The sequence below is a fragment of the Mandrillus leucophaeus genome, unplaced genomic scaffold (genome assembly GCF_000951045.1).
Source record: "Mandrillus leucophaeus isolate KB7577 unplaced genomic scaffold, Mleu.le_1.0 Scaffold527, whole genome shotgun sequence".
Lineage (NCBI taxonomy): Eukaryota > Metazoa > Chordata > Mammalia > Primates > Cercopithecidae > Mandrillus > Mandrillus leucophaeus.
This window is the reverse complement of record NW_012105664.1, coordinates 983,656-1,001,058: the sequence shown is the minus strand read 5'-3', so window position 1 is coordinate 1,001,058 and position 17,403 is coordinate 983,656. Positions and strand designations below refer to the sequence as shown.

Genomic DNA, 17,403 nt, shown 5'->3' with positions numbered 1-17,403 from the left:
CCCCTCCCTTATCTCCTTCCTCACCTACCTCACACACCCCCTCATTCCCCTTCCTTCATCTCCCTCCCTCATCCACAGCCCATCCCTCACACCCCTTTCCTCATACCCCCCCCTTCCTTCACTCACTCTCACAACCTGCATTTCGCCTCTAGCTCTCCTACAACCCCTCCCTCACACCAGTGCTTTGGTAATGGGAGTTCCCTCGACCCCAGCATCTCCTACCAGCTCCTGCACAGTTCTGAATGTGAGAACAACATCCCATGTCCAGGTGGGGTAGCTCGGAGGAAACTGCTCTTCTTACTAGGGTATCATGAGGGCTTCCTGGAGGAGGTGGCATTCCTGAAGGATGAGTTGATGGGCGGGGCTGGTAAGGAGTCCCAAGCTGAGGGAGCAGCATGGTTTTTGCCTGAACACCCGCAGCACAGGTGTGGAAGCACAGGACACGGCCATCTGTGGATGCAGTGTGGAAGCAGGGGCTCAGGACAGCCAGGAGGGCCTCACTGCCCAAGGCTGCCTTCCCCTCCCTGGGGACCTAGGTCACTGCTGGTCACAGGAACTGGTTGGCCCGGTGGTTGGCAGGGCTGGGCCTGATGGGTGGCTGAGGCCCAGACACGGGTGCCTATCATTCTCCCTCCTCCAGGCTCCAGCCTCAAAGGGTGGGGCAGCCACCAGGTGGGAGGCGGCAGATGCAAGAGTGGGCCTGGTTGGTGGTCAGGGACGTCACAGACTCAGACCCAGGCTTGAGTCCAGTTGGTCAGGGATGGAGCTGGGGGTAGCTGGGCGCTGGGAGGGCAGTCCAAGGACAGTGGGGCTCAGGACCTGGCTGATGTGGGCCTCGGGGCAGGGCGGTGAGTACACACAGATGGACAGGGAAGGCAGCAGTCCTGGGGCCAGGCAGCCCCTCGCTGAGGAATGACACCTGCCCACGGGGCCTGGGGAGTCAGGGCCTCAGGTGGTGTCAGGCAGCCCTGAGGTGTGTGTGTCCTCCACGGCCTCTGGCCAGGCCACCTAGGACTTGCCCAGGCCACACACCGGCCTGTGCCCTGCCTGCCTCGGAGGTTTCCTGCCTTCAGCTGACGCCGTAATAGAATGTTAATGTCCCTGGAGACCCCTCCTTAGCTCTCCAGGGACAAGTCACACCTGTCTACACCCTTCACCTAGACACCTGTCACCTTCACTAAGTATGTGTCTCCTTTACCCAGGCATGACGGGCACCTGGAGCAAGGTGGTCAATTCCTAAAAGGATTTCCGAGGCAGGGGGGCTGTGACAGAACCCACGCGCAAGGAGGAGTCCCGAGGGAGGGATCCCATTTCACAGGTGGGCGAACGGGCTGAGACTGCAGCACAGGCCCTGGCCCCGCGGCTCAGGGTGGAGGAGGGAGAGGGCAGCTAGGACTGTCCCCCCGCCACCCCACTCAGTGGGCGCGTGGCAGCCTGGCAGGTGGGAGGGCTCTGAGGCTCTGGCTTTCCTTGCCCCTGGCCCTCAGATCCCTGAAGGGGCAGGCACTGTGATGACCAAGCAGCAGCGCCGCCCAGTAACGGGACATCATGTCCTGGAGCTCCACACTCCGCTGTCAGCCTGGTTCCCACTGTAACATGCGCAGCGACCCTGCGACTGACTGAGCATGGTCCCTCCAGGAGCTGCACTCATAGCCTTGCCCTGCCGGTGGCACCACCCCAGAGCTAGGGGCTCCCAGTACCTTCTGGGGCAAAGCCTGGGTGCCTCCAGAAACCCCCTGGAAAATGCAAACTCATGATGATTCTGCGGGTTGACAAATATTCTTGTTTCCCCACTAAAAGGCTTGGGGGAGGAGCTGACAAGGGGAGGGAAGCAGGTCTCCGGCCCAGGCTCAGCAGCCAGAGAGAGAGAGAGAGAGAGGGAGAGAGAGAGAGAGAGAGAGAGAGAGAGTGTGTGTGTGTGTGTGTGTGTGTGTGTGACAGAGAGAGGCACACAAGGTGGGAGGAGGGGGCAGTGTGGGGGACATCTGAGGTGGGGAGGCAGTGCCCGGGGGCTTAGCCGAGGCAGGTGAGCCCATGTTGGGGGCGTCCTGTCTGGGGGTCTGTGCCAGCAGCTGGATGTGGAGATGCCGGGAACACCAGGGCCAGTCCCAGCTGAAGCAGCCATAGCTACCGTCATCTCTGAAGCCCTCCTGAGACTGAGGAACGAGACAGGCTGAGGGAACTTGAACATTTAATATGGTCAGCACCTTGTAAGATGAAGGTGTTTTTTGTTTTTTTTTGTTTTGTTTTTTTTTTTTTTGAGACAGAGTCTCGCTCTGTCGCCCAGGCTGGAGTGCAGTGGCCCGATCTCGGCTCACTGCAAGCTCCGCCTCCCAGGTTCACGCCATTCTCCTGCCTCAGCCTCCCGAGTAGCTGGGACTACAGGCACCCACCACCTCGCCCGGCTAGTTTTTTGTATTTTCAGTACAGACGGGGTTTCACCGTGTTAGCCAGGATGGTCTCGGTCTCCTGACCTCGTGATCCACCCGCCTTGGCCTCCCAAAGTGCTGGGATTACAGGCGTGAGCCACCGTGCCCGGCCGGAGGTGTGTTTTTTACACAAATTATAAATAATGAAAAATAAGCATTTAGAAAAAGAAGCAGCAGTCCCCTTGGCGGGTCGGCTGGAGGACTCTTTGGTTGAGTGGCGGGTGAGGCCCTGGGTCCAGGGTCTGTCAGAGCCCCCCTAGGTCATCTGCCAGGAAGGCCAGCAGGTAGCGGCTGACATGTCTGTCGATGATGACAGGCGAGAAGCCGAGGACGCGCCGGGTCCCTGGCAGGCCCTTGGGGTCTAGAAGACAAAAGGGGAGGCAAAAGCTCACGAACCAGTCCCAGAGGTGAATTCTGTGTTTCCATCCCTCCCATGGGGGTGGGTGCGAGCGGGCACTGGGGCAGGGTGCTCCCTCCCGGTCATGGTCTTGGCTTGAGTTGAAAAGACAAGAATTAGGGCAGATTCCAGAGCCCCCAGCTCCCACCCAAGTGACCCAGGGGCCTTGAGTCCTGCCATGTGTGCCTGTGTCCTCGCGCTCAGTAGGCCTCCCAGCACGACAAACTCAGGCATCACAGAAAAGGGAGACGGGGCAGGCCAGGCTGGGCGCCAGTAGACGGGCCCTGGGAGGCTCCTATGCATCAGGCCTGTGGCTGGTGGAGAGACCCAAGGCCCTGGGGCACGTGACCTGCTCAAGGGCCCCACATGGCTCAAGGTCACAGGTGTGGCAGGGCTTTGTAACACCCAGAGTCCTGGCTGCACCCCTCCTCCTGCTAGGGGTCATCATTTTCTGGTTCCCAAGGGTGGCAGGAGCCAGTGGACGCTGGGAGCCTCCTCACATCCCATTTCTCATGAGCCCTGCAAGGTGACACCATCCCACTGCTCAAGTGTGGACACTGAGGTGTGGAGAGGCCAAGGGGTCCTAAATTGGGCAGGGTCTGGGGCCCTGGCTTGGTGGCAGAGGGGAAGCAGGCCCAGCCCTGTGAGGGTCCACCTGCACCCACCTGGTGGATAGCAGTACAGGAGCAGGGCCAGTCCCACAGCAAGGCCCAGACCAGCCAGGAAGCTCATGGGTCCTGGGGAGAAACCAGCATGAACAGGGCTCCCCTGGGCCTCAGAGGGGTGGGGTCCTGAGGCTCGGGGGCTGCGCAGGGGAGGGGGTGCCAGGCTGAGGTGCTGCCTGAAGAGCCCCCAAGCGAGCACCTTAGGGGGTCTGTCACCAACAGAAGGCCAGGAATGGAGCCACACTTGGGGTGGAGAAGCCCCTGAGGCGGAGATGGAGCCCTGGGGAGGGTAAAGAGAGAGGGAAAGAGAGGGAGAGAGAGGGAGGGCAGCAGGGAGGTGTTACCCCTGTCACTCAGCTCGCCGCTCTGGCTGCCCGAGTCTAGCTGTGTGCAATCTGAGTTCTCTAGAAACAAAACCACAGAGCATGGTTAGTCAATGGGCAGGGCCGGAGAGCAAGGTCGTCACCCCGTAGGAAGCCCAAGGCCACTGCTGCCTCCTGGGGCCGCCAGGCCAGACCAGGCCGTGGTACCCGAGACCAACCCTCCTCAGGGAACTATGCACAGTCTGGGTCTTCTCCGGTGGTCCAGCTGCTGTGACTTCAAGTGCCACAGGCATGGGGAAGGTCATTGTACCCTGGTGGCCACAGGCACCAAACGCAGCATGAACATTGCTGTGGACAGCGTGGCTGCTGTCGGCCTGGTGGCTGCCTCCCTGGGTGCAGCTGGGCCAGAAGCTTTCTGCCCAGGCCTCCCCCGGAGGTTATCCAGCCTGAGACCTGCTGGACGGGCCTAAAGGCACGCGGGAGCCACAGAAGGTGCTCCACCTCCAGTGGGGCCGAGGCTTGGCCCTGCCTGGTTTTGTAAGCCCCCTGTGGCATATTCGTGGCTCGGGAGGGAGAGTCAGTCCCTCCTGCAGGGCTGGGCCTCCCCTCGAGCTCTCCCTGCCCACCATCTGCACTGTGTCCTGTGAGGCCTGGGGAGGCCTCCGGGGGCTCAGAGACCCCCAGCCCAGTAGCCTGGAGTGAGCCACCCAGTCCCTCTGGTCTCTGTCCTGTTGCTTGAGGGCCAAGGGGCAGTAGCCCCTCCTCCTAGGGCCCTGACCACAGAGGCGTCAGATCAGAGTTGCCATCTTCACCTTGAGGCGCCCTGAACGTCCCGGCAGCTCTGTGGGCCCAGGCTACTGGCATCCACATGACTCCCGGGGCCTGAGCGCACACTGCCTGAGGACAGGAGCCTCGGAGCTGAAATGCATGTGCTTCGGACCAGCCATCCGGGCCTGACCACGCCCTGTGGAAACCCCCACACGTGTGCAGATCACGGCAATGAAAGGGTTCATCATGGGGTTGGGTAATTCCAGCGGGGACCGCCTAGGAGCGCTACGCAGCTGTGGGAACAAGGCTGCTGTCCACACAGACAGGAAGGGATCCCCCTGGAATGAGGCTAGAAGAGGAAGGGCAAGAGAGGACGCACACGATGCCCCCTTCTGTGTGAAAACTGCCATGACAGAGAGAGATGGAGAAAGTGGGAGACAGAGACCAACATCTGCACTGCCTGTGCCTGCCACACTCTCGCCTCGGGGCTGAGGGTGGCCTCTGGGGAAGGGCTGAGGCGAGAGGGGATGCCAGGCCTGGGCTGCAGCAGACTTGGGAGGTCACGGAGAACATCCATGGCATCAGCAGCAGGCTGGGGTGCCCTCCCTGGGCCGGCACCAAGCATGCATGGTTGGGGACGTGGAACTTACGCAGAGCGTGGCGGCTGGGCAGGCAGCTGTGCAGGGGCTGGGCATGGATATACAGGGCTCGGTAGAACTCCTGGCAGTCCCGCTCGCCGCTCCGCTGCAGGTGGCTCAGGAGGTCACAGAGCCGCACACGCAAGGACGCCTTGGGGTTCCGGAACTGAGGGTATAAGGGGGTGCCAGGGAAGATCAGGCCAGGGGGGCTGGCTGTGGGTCAGGGCAGGGCACCAAGGTCAGGCCCCCAGCCTCAGCTTCCCCATTGAGTGTCAGGACACCTGCTGGATGGCAGCTCCTGTGACATCCTGCCCCTTACCCACACCACATAGTGCCTGGCATTGCCTCTGTCACAGGCATCACTGCTACTCCTCATACTCCCTGTGGGGTGGGAGGTTGGGAAACAGGCCGGGAGCGGTCACAAAGAAATCACAGGGCTGGCCGGGCACAGTGGCTCACGCCTGTAATCCCAGCACTTTGGGAGGCCAAGGCAGGCGGATCACGAGGTTAGGAGATCGAGACCATCCTGGCTAACACGGTGAAACCCTGTCTCTACTAAAAAATACAAAAAAATTAGCCAGGTGTGGTGGCGGCGCCTGTAGTCCCGGCTACTCGGGAGGCTGAGGCAGGAGAATGGCGTGAACCTGGGAGGCGGAGCTTGCAGTGAGCTGACATCGCGCCACTGCACTCCAGCCTGGCCAACAGAGCAAGACTCTGTCTCAAAAGAAAAAAAAAAAAAAAAAGAAGAAAGCACAGGGCTGGTGACATCATTCCAAGTGTTAGGACATAGTGTGGCTTCCTGTGTGACCTCAGCCAGCTACTCCACCCCTCTGAGACTTGGTTTCTTCATTTGTAAAAAGGGGATAATGAACCCTCATGGTAGGCTATGACAGGGAATTAATGAAGTGAGGTATAAGTGCTAACTTCTGTTATTTTGCAGTCTACAGGAATGTGATTCAAGTTTTTAAAAAATAAGTTGAAGCTGAGCGCGATGGCTCATGCCTGTAATCCCAGCACTTTGGGAGGCCGAGGCAGGCAGATCAGGAGCTCGAGGTCAGGAGTTTGACACCAGCCTGGCCAACATGGCGAAACCCCATCTCTACTAAGAGTACACAAAATTAGCCAGGCATGGTGGTGCATGTTTAATCCCAGCCACTTGGGAGGCTGAGGCCAGAGGATCACTGGAAACTGGGAGGCAGAGGTTGCACTGAGCCGAGATCACGCCACTGCACTCCAGCCTGGGTGACAGACTCCATCTCAAAAAAAAAGAAAAGAGTGACAAAAGTATTGGCTCTTTTGATGTGTCTGACAGAGAAATGTGTGGTTCTCAAGGTCAGTGGACAGGCCACTGGGCCTTGACCGCCAGGACCTGGAGTCTGTGGCCCAGTGCTGCCACCTGGTGGCAGCATACCATTCTACATGGCCACAGTAAAACCATGGCAGTATGGAAATGACAGCCAGATGGGTGGCAGAAGCTATGGTGTCTGTGAGGAAGGAATATGTGGTTTTTCTTGTATAAACATCCGAAACTTTCTAAACTTTCTAAAAGTGAACATGCATTAGACTTCAATTACAATAATAAGAGATGGATTTGAGCTCCTAACTTTTAAAATTACTGTATCACCTTCACAATGGAAGAAGCACCTGAGCCAGTAGCAGGGCCCGTGTTGACTTGTGTTCTGTTGTGGGCCAACCTCATTGTGCCAGGAGATGCCCCAACCCTAAGGATAGCCCTGCATCATGACCCCCTGCCAAGTGAGGAAATGACAGCTCCAAGAGAAGGGACTCAATTGGGGTCACCCAGAGGGGAAGGAGGCTGGCAGGACCTGTACCCTGAAGGCCTAGGGGTCTCTGGCACTCACTGCCCATCCCTCTGGTCTTGGTGATGGCTGTCAAGGAACAGGTGGCTCAGTGCGGGCGCCAGAGCCACAGATGTGGGCGGGGTCGGCAGGGTGTGGCTAACTCTCTCATCCAATGTCCCCTCAGGGCCACCTGGCACTGGGGTGATGGGGCAGGACAGACTTCCCAAGACAGAGCCCAGGAATTGCATCTTAAATGCCATCTCCAGCAGAGCCACCCTGCTGTTTCCAGCTCTGCAGCTCTGAGAGGCCAGGGCCATGTGACAGAGCAACAGCCACCGGCCCTGGGCACTTTCCCAAACAATAGGATGAACTCAGGACATGGCCTGGCACTCCTGAGATGAGCGGCCCCGGGCAAGCGGCTGCCTCTTGGGCCTTGGGATCACCTCTGTGAGATGGGGTGATGGGCGCGGTGCCCACAGGGCTGCAGGGCCATCTGGTGATAAGGGCTCTCGGGCAGGCGTTTACCCAGCTCAGCTCAGTCAGTCCACACCACACCTGCCAGGCAGGGCTCTCAGCGTCTGCTCCACACATGGGGAAGCTGGGGTTCCGAGGGGACCAGCCCGCTCAGCACTGCTGAGAGGGGCAGACTGTGGCACGGCCATGGGGTGGGTCAGCATCTGCCTTCCTAGAAGCTCGGTTGCCTACCTGTGACATGCTGGGCTTTCCAGCCGCGTACAGTAACATAGAAATTAGAGAAAAGGAAGCAATTGTTTGCCCACTTTGAACCTTCAGAAGATGCAGAATGCAAAGCACTGTGGCACTGGGGTGGGCCAGGACTATCTGTTCCCCATCCCACTTCAGCTCTCCCTCTGCCTCCACCCTCCTCACCCCTCCCTCTCGCCCTCTTTCTCGCCTCCCTCCAAGTCTTATACTGTCATGTGCTTCATGTATTGTCACGTTATCTCCTATAATCTCCCAGCAACTCGGGGACAGCATGCCCAATGACATAGGAAGAAACTGAGGCACAGAGAGCTGACGTTCTGGGCTTGTTTGGTCCAAAGGGCCCCAAAGGGTCAGTTTGTAGCTCAGGCAGCCTTAGTAGCCAGGTCCAGATATGTCACCTCTGAATCCTGACATACCTAGTGTGTCATTCCCGTGAGAGAATGACCCAGGGCTGGTCACCAGCTTCTCCCAGCCCAGAAGGGAAGGGAAACTGAGCAGTATCTCGGGCACCCCCCTCACCTCCTCAGCACCTTTTCCGCCTCCTTGTTGGTAAGGATCTGTGGGTAGTAGCGGTTCAGCTGGAGGATGATCTTGTCCACCTGCTGCTCACTCAAGCGCCCGTGGCCTGTCAGGAAAGGCGTGTCCTGCACCAGGCGGTCACAATACGTCTGATCTAAAACAGACAGCACAGGGGCATGAGCTAGCACAGCCCAAGGGGACCAGAGACGACAGCCTTGTACTGACACCACAGGAGGGCATCACCCCCGAAGTGGCTGCCCACCAGGAGGGTGCACCCGCAGAATCACAGCCATCCCAGCCCGTGTGGTGTGCATTGCACAGCTGAGAGCTGCCCCTGGCCTGCCAACCTGCCTGCTGCCAACCTGCCCCACCAGAAGATGGAAGTGAAGGGTTGTGCTGGAAACCCACTTTCACAGAGCTCGCCACAGAAATCAAACTCAGAGGGGCTAAGAATCTACTTTTCATGGGCCACCTGCAGGGCCATCAGGAAATAGCTGGGGCCTAGGGTGGCACAGGTGGCTCAGAATGCCCAGGGCCAGGCATGGTGGCTCAGACCAGGTGCGATGGCTCACCCCTGTAACACCAACATTTTGGGAGGCCAAGGTGGGCAGATCACTTGAGCTCAGGAGTTCCGAGATCAAGAATGCTCAGACGTGGGCTCTGCAGATCTTCACACTGGCACAGATACAGGGACACAGGGCTCAGGGTGGCCCGTGCTGGGATCACGATGGGACACAGTGTGTCTGAAAGGCCTTAAGAAGCTTCTACCAACAGTAAACCAGTGAGTTCTCCCAGAGGGCTAGAAATGCTTTTCATTTGTCTTTCTTTTTTTTTCCAGAATCACCATTAAAATATCATTGTACCACTTTTCCATTAAGAATGTTTCTTAGAATGACAGATCTTTAAGGCTGAGCAGTGGAGTGACGACAGGAGGGCATGGAGAGGATGGTACACAGGATCCCCACAGGGACTGAACATGTGCATCACCTTACATACTTGTGGCAGCTTGTCCTGTTTCCCCATGTACACAAAGAAAATATTTATAGAACATAACACAGAGGAAAATGAGAAGGGAATCTAAATGTGTTGCTATAAAAAGTGAACAAAACACAAAAGAAGGCAGTAATAGAATAAATAAGGGTCAAAAAAGCTACAAGACATACAGGAAACACATAGCAAAATGGCAGTAGTAACACATTCCTTATCAGCAATTAATTCAAATGTAAATAGGTTAAACTTTCCTTTTTTTTTTTTTGAGATAGAGTCTTGCTCTGTTGCCCAGGCTGGAGTGCTGTGGCCCAATCTCGGCTCACTGCAACCTCTGCCTCCTGGGTTCAAGCAATTCTCCCTGGGATTACAGGTGTACGCACCATGCCCATCTGGTTTTTGTATTTTTTTAGTAGAGACAGGGTTTCACCATGTTGGCCAGGCTGGTGTCAAACTCCTGACCTCAGGTGATCTGCCTGCCTTGGCCTCCCAAAGTGCTGGGATTATAGGCATGAGCTACCGCACCCAGCCAAATTTTCCTACCAAAAGGCATAGATTGGCAGAATGGATTTTTAAACTATGAGACAACTAAGTGCTGTCTACAAAAGACTCACTTCAGATCTAAAGACACAAAGAAGTTGAAAATGAAAGGACCTAAAAAAATTCCCATACAAATAGTAACCAAAAGAGAGATGAGGTAACTATACTAACATCAGGCAAAATAGACTGTAAGTCAAAAACTATTACAAGAGATTAAAAAGTATATTATGTATTAATAAAAGGATAAATTCATCAAGAATATGCAACAGTTATAAACATATATGCACCAAATATCAGAGCTTCAAAATGTATGAAGCAAACACTGGCAGAGTTGAAGGGAGAAATAGATACCTCTATAATAATATTTGGAGACTTCAAAACACCACTTTCAGTAAGAGACAGAACCACCAGACAGAAGATAAATGAGGAAATAGAGGACTTCAACAACACCATAAGCCAATTATACCTGGTAGACATACACAGAACACTCCATCCAACAATATAGATATTTTTCTCACGTGCACATGAAACATTCCCCAAGATAGGCCGCAAAACAAGTTTGTGGCTACAAAAACCAGTTTTAATATATTTTAAAAGGTTGAAATCATATAAAATATATTTTCTGACTACCCACAATGAAGCTAGAAATCAATAATAGAAAACTAAAAAATTCACAAATATGTGAAAATTGAATAGCCAATGGGGTGCCAGTCATAGTGGCTCACACCTGTAATCCCAGCACTTTGGGAAGCTGAGGCAGGCAGATCACTTGAGGCCAGGAGTTTGGGACCAGCCTGGCCAACATGGCAAAACCCTATCTCTACTAAAAATACAAAACTTAGCCAGGCATGGTGGTGCACGCTTGTAATCCCAGCTACCTGGGAGGCTGAGGCACAAGAATTCCTTGAACCTGGGAGGTGGAGGTTGTAGTGAGCTGAATTCGTGCCACTGCACTCCAGCCTGGGTGACAGAGCGAGACTCTGTCTCAAACAAACAAACAAACAAACAAACAAAGAAAACCAATGGGTCAAAAGAGAAATCATGAGGGAAATTAGGAAGTAACATGAGAAAAGCGGAAACACACACCTACACACACACATCCACACACACACACACACACACCCTACACTACGCCAAAACCTAAGGGATGCAGCAAAAGCAGTGCTGAGAGGGAAAATTATAGTTGCAAATGCATATATTTAAAAAAAAATCTTAAATCAGTAACCTAACATCACACTTTAAGGAGTGAGAAAAGGAAAAACTAAAGACCAGAGAGCTTGAAGAGCAAACTAAACCCAAAGCTCACAGAAGGAGGGAAATAATCAAGATTAGAGTGAAGACAAATGAAATAGAGAATCGAAAAACAGTGGAGAAAAATCAAGAAAACCAAAGTCGATTCTTTGATGATATCAATAAAAATGACAAAACTAGCTAGACTGACAAAGAAAAATAAGAGAAGACTCAAATTACTAGTATCAGGAATAAAAGTGAGGACATTACCATGAACTTTACAGAAATAAAAAGGAATGTAAGAGAATACTATGAACATTTGTATACCAACAAATTAGATAACCTAAATGAAATGAAAATATTCCTAAAAACACAATCCACCAAAACTAAACCATGAAGAAATAGAAAATCTAACCAATAACTAGTAAGATTAAATCAATAATGAAAAATATCTCAAGAAAGAAAAGCTCAGGACCAGATAGCTTTGCTGGTTAATTCTACCATAAATGTAAAGAACTAATACCAATCCTTCTCAAACTTACAAAAAAAAACTGAAGAGGAGGGAACACTTCATAACTAATTCTGTGAGGTCAGCTTTACCCTGATACCAAAATCAGACAAAGTCGCTTCAAGAAAAGAAAACCACTCTGGGAGAGAGAGGCAGGAGAGTCACTTGATGCCAGGAATTAAAGACCACACTTGGGCAATACAGCAAGACCTTGTCTCTATGAAAAAAAAGAAAATGGAAAAGACTACAGACCAATACTCCTTAGGAATATTGATGGAAAAAATCAACAAAATCCAGCAAATCAAATTCAGCAGCATGTTAAAAGAAGTATACATTGATTTGTTCCTGGAATACAAGGATGGTTCGACATGTAAAAATCAAAAATCAATCAATGAAATATACCACATTAATAGAATGAAGGAAAAAATACATGGCCATTTCAGTTGTTTTAGAAAAAGCATTTGATAAATGTCAACATCCTTTCTTGATATAAATATTTAATTAATTAGGTCTAGAAGATGGTATGGTTTGAATGTGTCAACAAGCATGTATTGGAAACTTAATCCCCAAAGTAACAGCACTGAGAGATAGAACCTAATGGGAGGTGTACAGGTCATGAGGGCTCTACCGTCATGAATGGATTAATGCCAATTACAAAAGGGCTTGAAGTTTCGGGTTTGTTTTCTTCCTCTTAATCCCTCTCATTCTCTCTAGCCCTTCTGCCTTCCACCATGGGATAACACAGCAAGAAGACCCTCACCAGATGCTGGCTCCCTGATCTTGGACTTCCAAACCTCTAGAAGCATGAGCCTATACATTTCTGCTCATTATAAATTCCCTAGTTTCAAGTCTTCTGTTATAGCAGCACAAAATGGACTAAGACAGAAGGAAACTTCATCAACATGATAAAGGCCATAGAGTTGGCACTCTGTCTCTGCAGGTTCCATATCCAGGGATTAAATCAACAGCAGATATAAAATATTTTTTTTTTTTTAGGCGGAGTCTCGTTCTGTCGCCCAGGCTGGAGTGCAGTGGCGCGATCTCGGCTCACTGCAAGCTCCGCCTCCCGGGTTCCCGCCATTCTCCTGCCTCAGCCTCCCAAGTAGCTGGGACTACAGGCGCTGCCACCACGCCCGGCTAATTTTTTTGTATTTTTAGTAGAGACAGGGTTTCATTCTGTTAGCCAGGATGGTCTCGATCTCCTGACCTCGTGATCCGCCCGTCTCGGCCTCCCAAAGTGCTGGGATTACAGGCTTGAGCCACCGCGCCCGGCCCAGATATAAAATATTTGGGGAAAAGCAATACAAAATAAGACTACAGCCAAAAAATACAAGTTTTAAAAATACAGTACAACGATTTACATAGCATTTACATTGTGTTAGGTATTATAAGTAACCTAGAGATAATTTAAAATATATGGAAGGATGTGTGTAGGTGCAAATATTACAGCACTTTATATAAGGGATTTGAACATCCTCAGATGATTTTGAGGGGATTCCTGGAATCATCCCACCTCATATATTGAAGGACATTTTTATATGAAAAGCCCACAGCTAACATCATACCTTAATGGTGAAAGACTGAAAGCTTTTTCTTTAAGATCAGGAACAAGATAAAGATGTCTGCTCTTACCACTTATATTCAACATAGTACTGGAAGTTCCAACCAGAGCAATTAGGCAAGAAAAGGAAAAGGGAATAAAAGGCATCCAAATTGTAAAGGAAAAAGTAAAATTTTCTCTGTTCACAGATGACATGATTTTTATACATAGAAAATCCTAAAATCTTTTTCTTTGAAGTTAGAGCTAATTAAAAGCATGCAGCAAGGTTGCAAGATATAAAATCAACACACAAAAATATTTCATCTCTACATACTAACAATGAACAATCCAAAAATTAAGAAAATGACTCAATTTATAATAGCATTGAAAAGAATAAAATACTTAGAAAGAAATTTAATCAAGAAGGCAAAAATCTTGTACACTGAAAGCCACAAAACATTGCTGCAAGCACTACCCAAAGCAATCTACAGATTCAATGCAATCCCTATCAAAATCTCAAGTGTTTTTTGCAGAAACAGAAAAACCCATCCTAAAATTCGTATAGAATTTCAAAACAAAATACCTGTATAGCCAACAAGAAAAAAAAATCTTAAAAAACAAACAAACAAAAAACAGGGTTGGAGGACTCATATTTCCTGCTTTCCAAACTTACTGTAAAAAGATACAATAATGAAAACAATGTGGTACTATCATAAAGACAGATATATGGGTCACTGGCATAGAATAAGAGAGTCTGGAATTAAACCCTATTTTTAATTAAAAGAGTGGAAAAAAAGAGTGAAAAAATAGTTCACATAAATGGGAGAAATATTTGCAAAGCATGTAGCTCATAAGGGATTAGCATCCATACTCTATAAAGAACTCCTACAACTGAACAGCAAAAGACACAAAGAACCCAATTCAAAAATAAGCAAAGAACTTGAATAGACACTTCTCTAAAGGAAATATACAACTAGCCATCAAACACACAAAAAAATGCTTATCAGGCCAGGCGCGGTGGCTCCCGCCTGTAATCCCAGCACTTTGGGAGGCTGAGGCGGGCAGATCACCTGAAATCACCTAAGGTCAGGAGTTTGAGACTGACCTGGTCAACATGGAGAAACCCTGTCTCTACTAAAAACACAATAATTAGCCGGGCATGGTGGTGTGTGCCTGTAATCCCAACTACTTGGGAGGCTGAGGCAAGAGAATCACTTGAACCCAGGAGATGGAAGTTGCAGTGAGCCGAGATTGCGACACTGCACTCCAGTCTGGGAAACAGAGCAAGACTCTGTCTCAAGAAAAAGAAAAAGAAAAAATGGTCATGATTACTCATTAAGGAAATTCAAATAAAAATCACAATGAGATATCGCTTCATACTCATTAGGATAGCTATATATTAATATAACAAATGTTGGTGAGGATATGGAGAAATTCAAACTCATGGGCATTACTGCTGAAAATGTAAAATAGTGCAGCCACTGTGGAAAAAAACAGTATGGCAGTTCCTCAAAAATCTAAACATAGAATTATCGTATGATGGCTGGGCACGGTGGCTCACACCTATAATCCCAGCACTTTGGGAGGCCGAGGCAGGCAGATCACGAGGTCAGGAGAGCGAGACCATCCTGGCTAACATGGTGAAACCCGGTCTCTACTAAAAATACAAAAATTAGCCAGGTGGGATGGCAGGCGCCTGTAATCCCAGCCACTTGGGAGGCTGAGGCAGGAGAATCGCTTCAACCTGGGCGGCAGAGGTTGCAGTGAACTGAGATTGCACCACTGTACTCCAGCCTGGGCAACGGTGAGACTCTGTCTCCAAAAAAAAAAAAAGAATTACCATGTGATCCAGAAATTCTTCTAGGTATATACCTTAGACAACAAAAAGCAGGAACTCAGTCGGGGGTGGTGGCTCATGCCTGTCATCCCAGCACTTTGGGAGGCCAAGTTGGGCAGATCACCTGAGGTCAGGAGCTCAAGACCAGCATGGCCAACATGGCGAAGCCCCGTCTCTACTAAATACAAAAAGCTAGCCAGGCATGGTGGCACTCGCCTGTAGTGCCAGCTACTCAGGGGGCTGAGGCACGAAAATCACTTGAACCCAGGAGGCAGAGGTTGCACTAAGCCAAGATCACAACACAGCACTCCAGCCTGGGCAACAAAGTGAGACTCTGTCTTAAATAAATAAATAAATAAATAAATAAATAAATAAATAAATGCAGGAACTCAAATGGATACTTGCACATTGGTTTTCATAGCAGCACTATTCAAAATAGCCAAAAGATAGAAATAGTGCAAATGTTCACCAGAAGATGAATGAATTATCAAAATGTGGTATATACCTATGTACAACAGAATATTACTCAGCCCTAAAAAGGAAGGAAATTATGATACATGAATGTCACAACATGGATGAACCTTGAAAACATTATGCTAAGTGCAATAAACATGGCACAAAAGGACAAATATTATATGATTCCGATTATATGAAGTACTTAGAGGAGTCAAATTCATACAGACAGAAAATAGAATAGAGATTACCAGGAGGTGTGAGCAGAAGGAGAAAGGGCAGTTATTGTTTAACGGGTACCAAATTTCTGTTTGGGATGATAAAGAAGCTCTGGAAATGGACAGTGGTGACAACTGCACAACATTGTGAGTGTATTTAGTATCACTGAAGTGTACACTGAAAAATGGGTAAGAAGGAAAATTTTATGTTTCTGTATATTTTCTCACAAAAAAAAATGTAAATGGATAAATAAACTCTGGTTTATCCATACAATGAATATTATTCAGTGCTAAAAAGAAATGAAGGCTGAGCGTGGTGGCTCACGCCTGTCATCCCAGCACTTAGGGAGGCTGAGGCAGGTGAATCGCTTAACCTGGGAGGCAGAGGTTGTAGTGAGCCGAGAGTGCGCCACTGCACTCCAGCCCGGGCAACAGTGAGACTGTCTCAAAGAAAAAACCAAAACACACACAGTGCCATCGTGTTGGACATAGTGGGGCCCCCTCTTGGGTTTCCTCCTTGAGGCACAGACTCAACAGACTGTTTTACTTTCTCATGCCTCTTTCCAGTTGCCACTTCCTCCTGGCTGGTCTTTCTGCCCCCCAGAATGTGGACCCGCCCCAAAAGCAACCATGCTCTGTGGGACCCTGTGCAGACCCTACAGACCCAGGCCCAGGTGAGAACAGCCCATCTCAGCATGCTTGCCCTGCGCCGGGCTGGGGACCACGGCGATGGGCAGATCCATCCACATCCTCCAGGGGCTCACAGTGTAGGGGTGTGGGCTGGCATTCACCAAGCAACCCCGCAAACACATCCTTAACCCCACAGATACCTGCCCTCCAGAGAACAACAGGGGGGCCATCCTGGTTCACAGGGTCCCTGGTGATGCCCACGTTGAGGCCATCAGCCACCCCATCATCTGGCTGAAGCCACTTGCCATGGGCCGCGCAGGGAGGCAGATGGCTGGGGGCTGACTCAGCCCTCACCTGCACTGAGTCCACCAGCAGCCCCACCGTGGTGAGGAAGCTGAGCGCAAGGATGTCAAGTGACCTGCCAAGGCCACATGGACAGGCCCAGCTGGGCGGTCTGGGTCCAGCGCCTACAGTCCTCTAGTTAAAAGAACTAAGATGAATTAGCCAAGATTCACAGAGCAATCCCACACGTCTGGCACTCTGTGAGCCCTGCGTCTACCTACAACCTTCATCCTTCCAACAGCCCTGCAACATAGGGACAACCATCAGCCCCGTTTTCAGATAGGGAAACTAAGGCACAGTGAGACGATAAGGTACCTGCCCAAGACTGCAACCAGATACGAAGTGACAGATCAAGATCCAGGCCCAGGCACAGCCATGTTGAGGACCACCTCTTGACATCCAGACATTCTGCCTCTCTAATTAACATGCGACTTCACTGTAATCAGCGACAGCAGTCTACTCCCTGCCAGACCAAGAGACCAAGAGCAGGCCCAAGGCTGTCCTCCCCAGCACTGCCCACTTGGCTAAGAATCCAGTAGTTAGGTGCTCACTAAAGAGTTCTGCAGGCCGGACGCGGTGGCTCACGCCTATAATCCCAGCACTTTGGGAGGCTGAGGCAGGTGGATCATGAGGTCAGGCGTTCAAGACCAGCCTGGCCAACACGGTGAAACTCCATCTCTACTAAAAATACAAAAGAAATTAGCTGGTCGTGGTGGCACACACCTGTAGTCCCAGCTACTCAGGAGGCTGAGGTAGGAGAATTCCTTGAACCCGGGAGGCAGAGGTTGCAGTGAGTCAAGATAGCGCCACTGCACTCCAGCCTGGGTGACAGAGTGAGACTCTGTCTCAAAAAA

General features: G+C 50.7%; 1 protein-coding gene across 1 annotated transcript in view; it reads right to left on the bottom strand.

Moving 5' to 3' along the window:
* Positions 1–2,547: 2,547 nt before the first annotated feature.
* The window catches only part of LOC105551580 (chromosome unknown open reading frame, human C9orf89), a 23,110-nt gene continuing 8,254 nt past the window's right edge, over positions 2,548–17,403 (bottom strand). Inside the window, exons 3-8 of the mRNA XM_011996875.1 lie at positions 16,408–16,601; positions 8,276–8,418; positions 5,233–5,386; positions 3,836–3,895; positions 3,492–3,563; positions 2,548–2,790 (exon numbers count right to left, since the gene is read on the bottom strand). Coding sequence (XP_011852265.1) covers positions 2,675–2,790; positions 3,492–3,563; positions 3,836–3,895; positions 5,233–5,386; positions 8,276–8,418; positions 16,408–16,601 — 739 coding nt within the window. The 3' untranslated portion in view covers positions 2,548–2,674. The remainder of the gene's footprint in view (positions 2,791–3,491; positions 3,564–3,835; positions 3,896–5,232; positions 5,387–8,275; positions 8,419–16,407; positions 16,602–17,403) is intronic.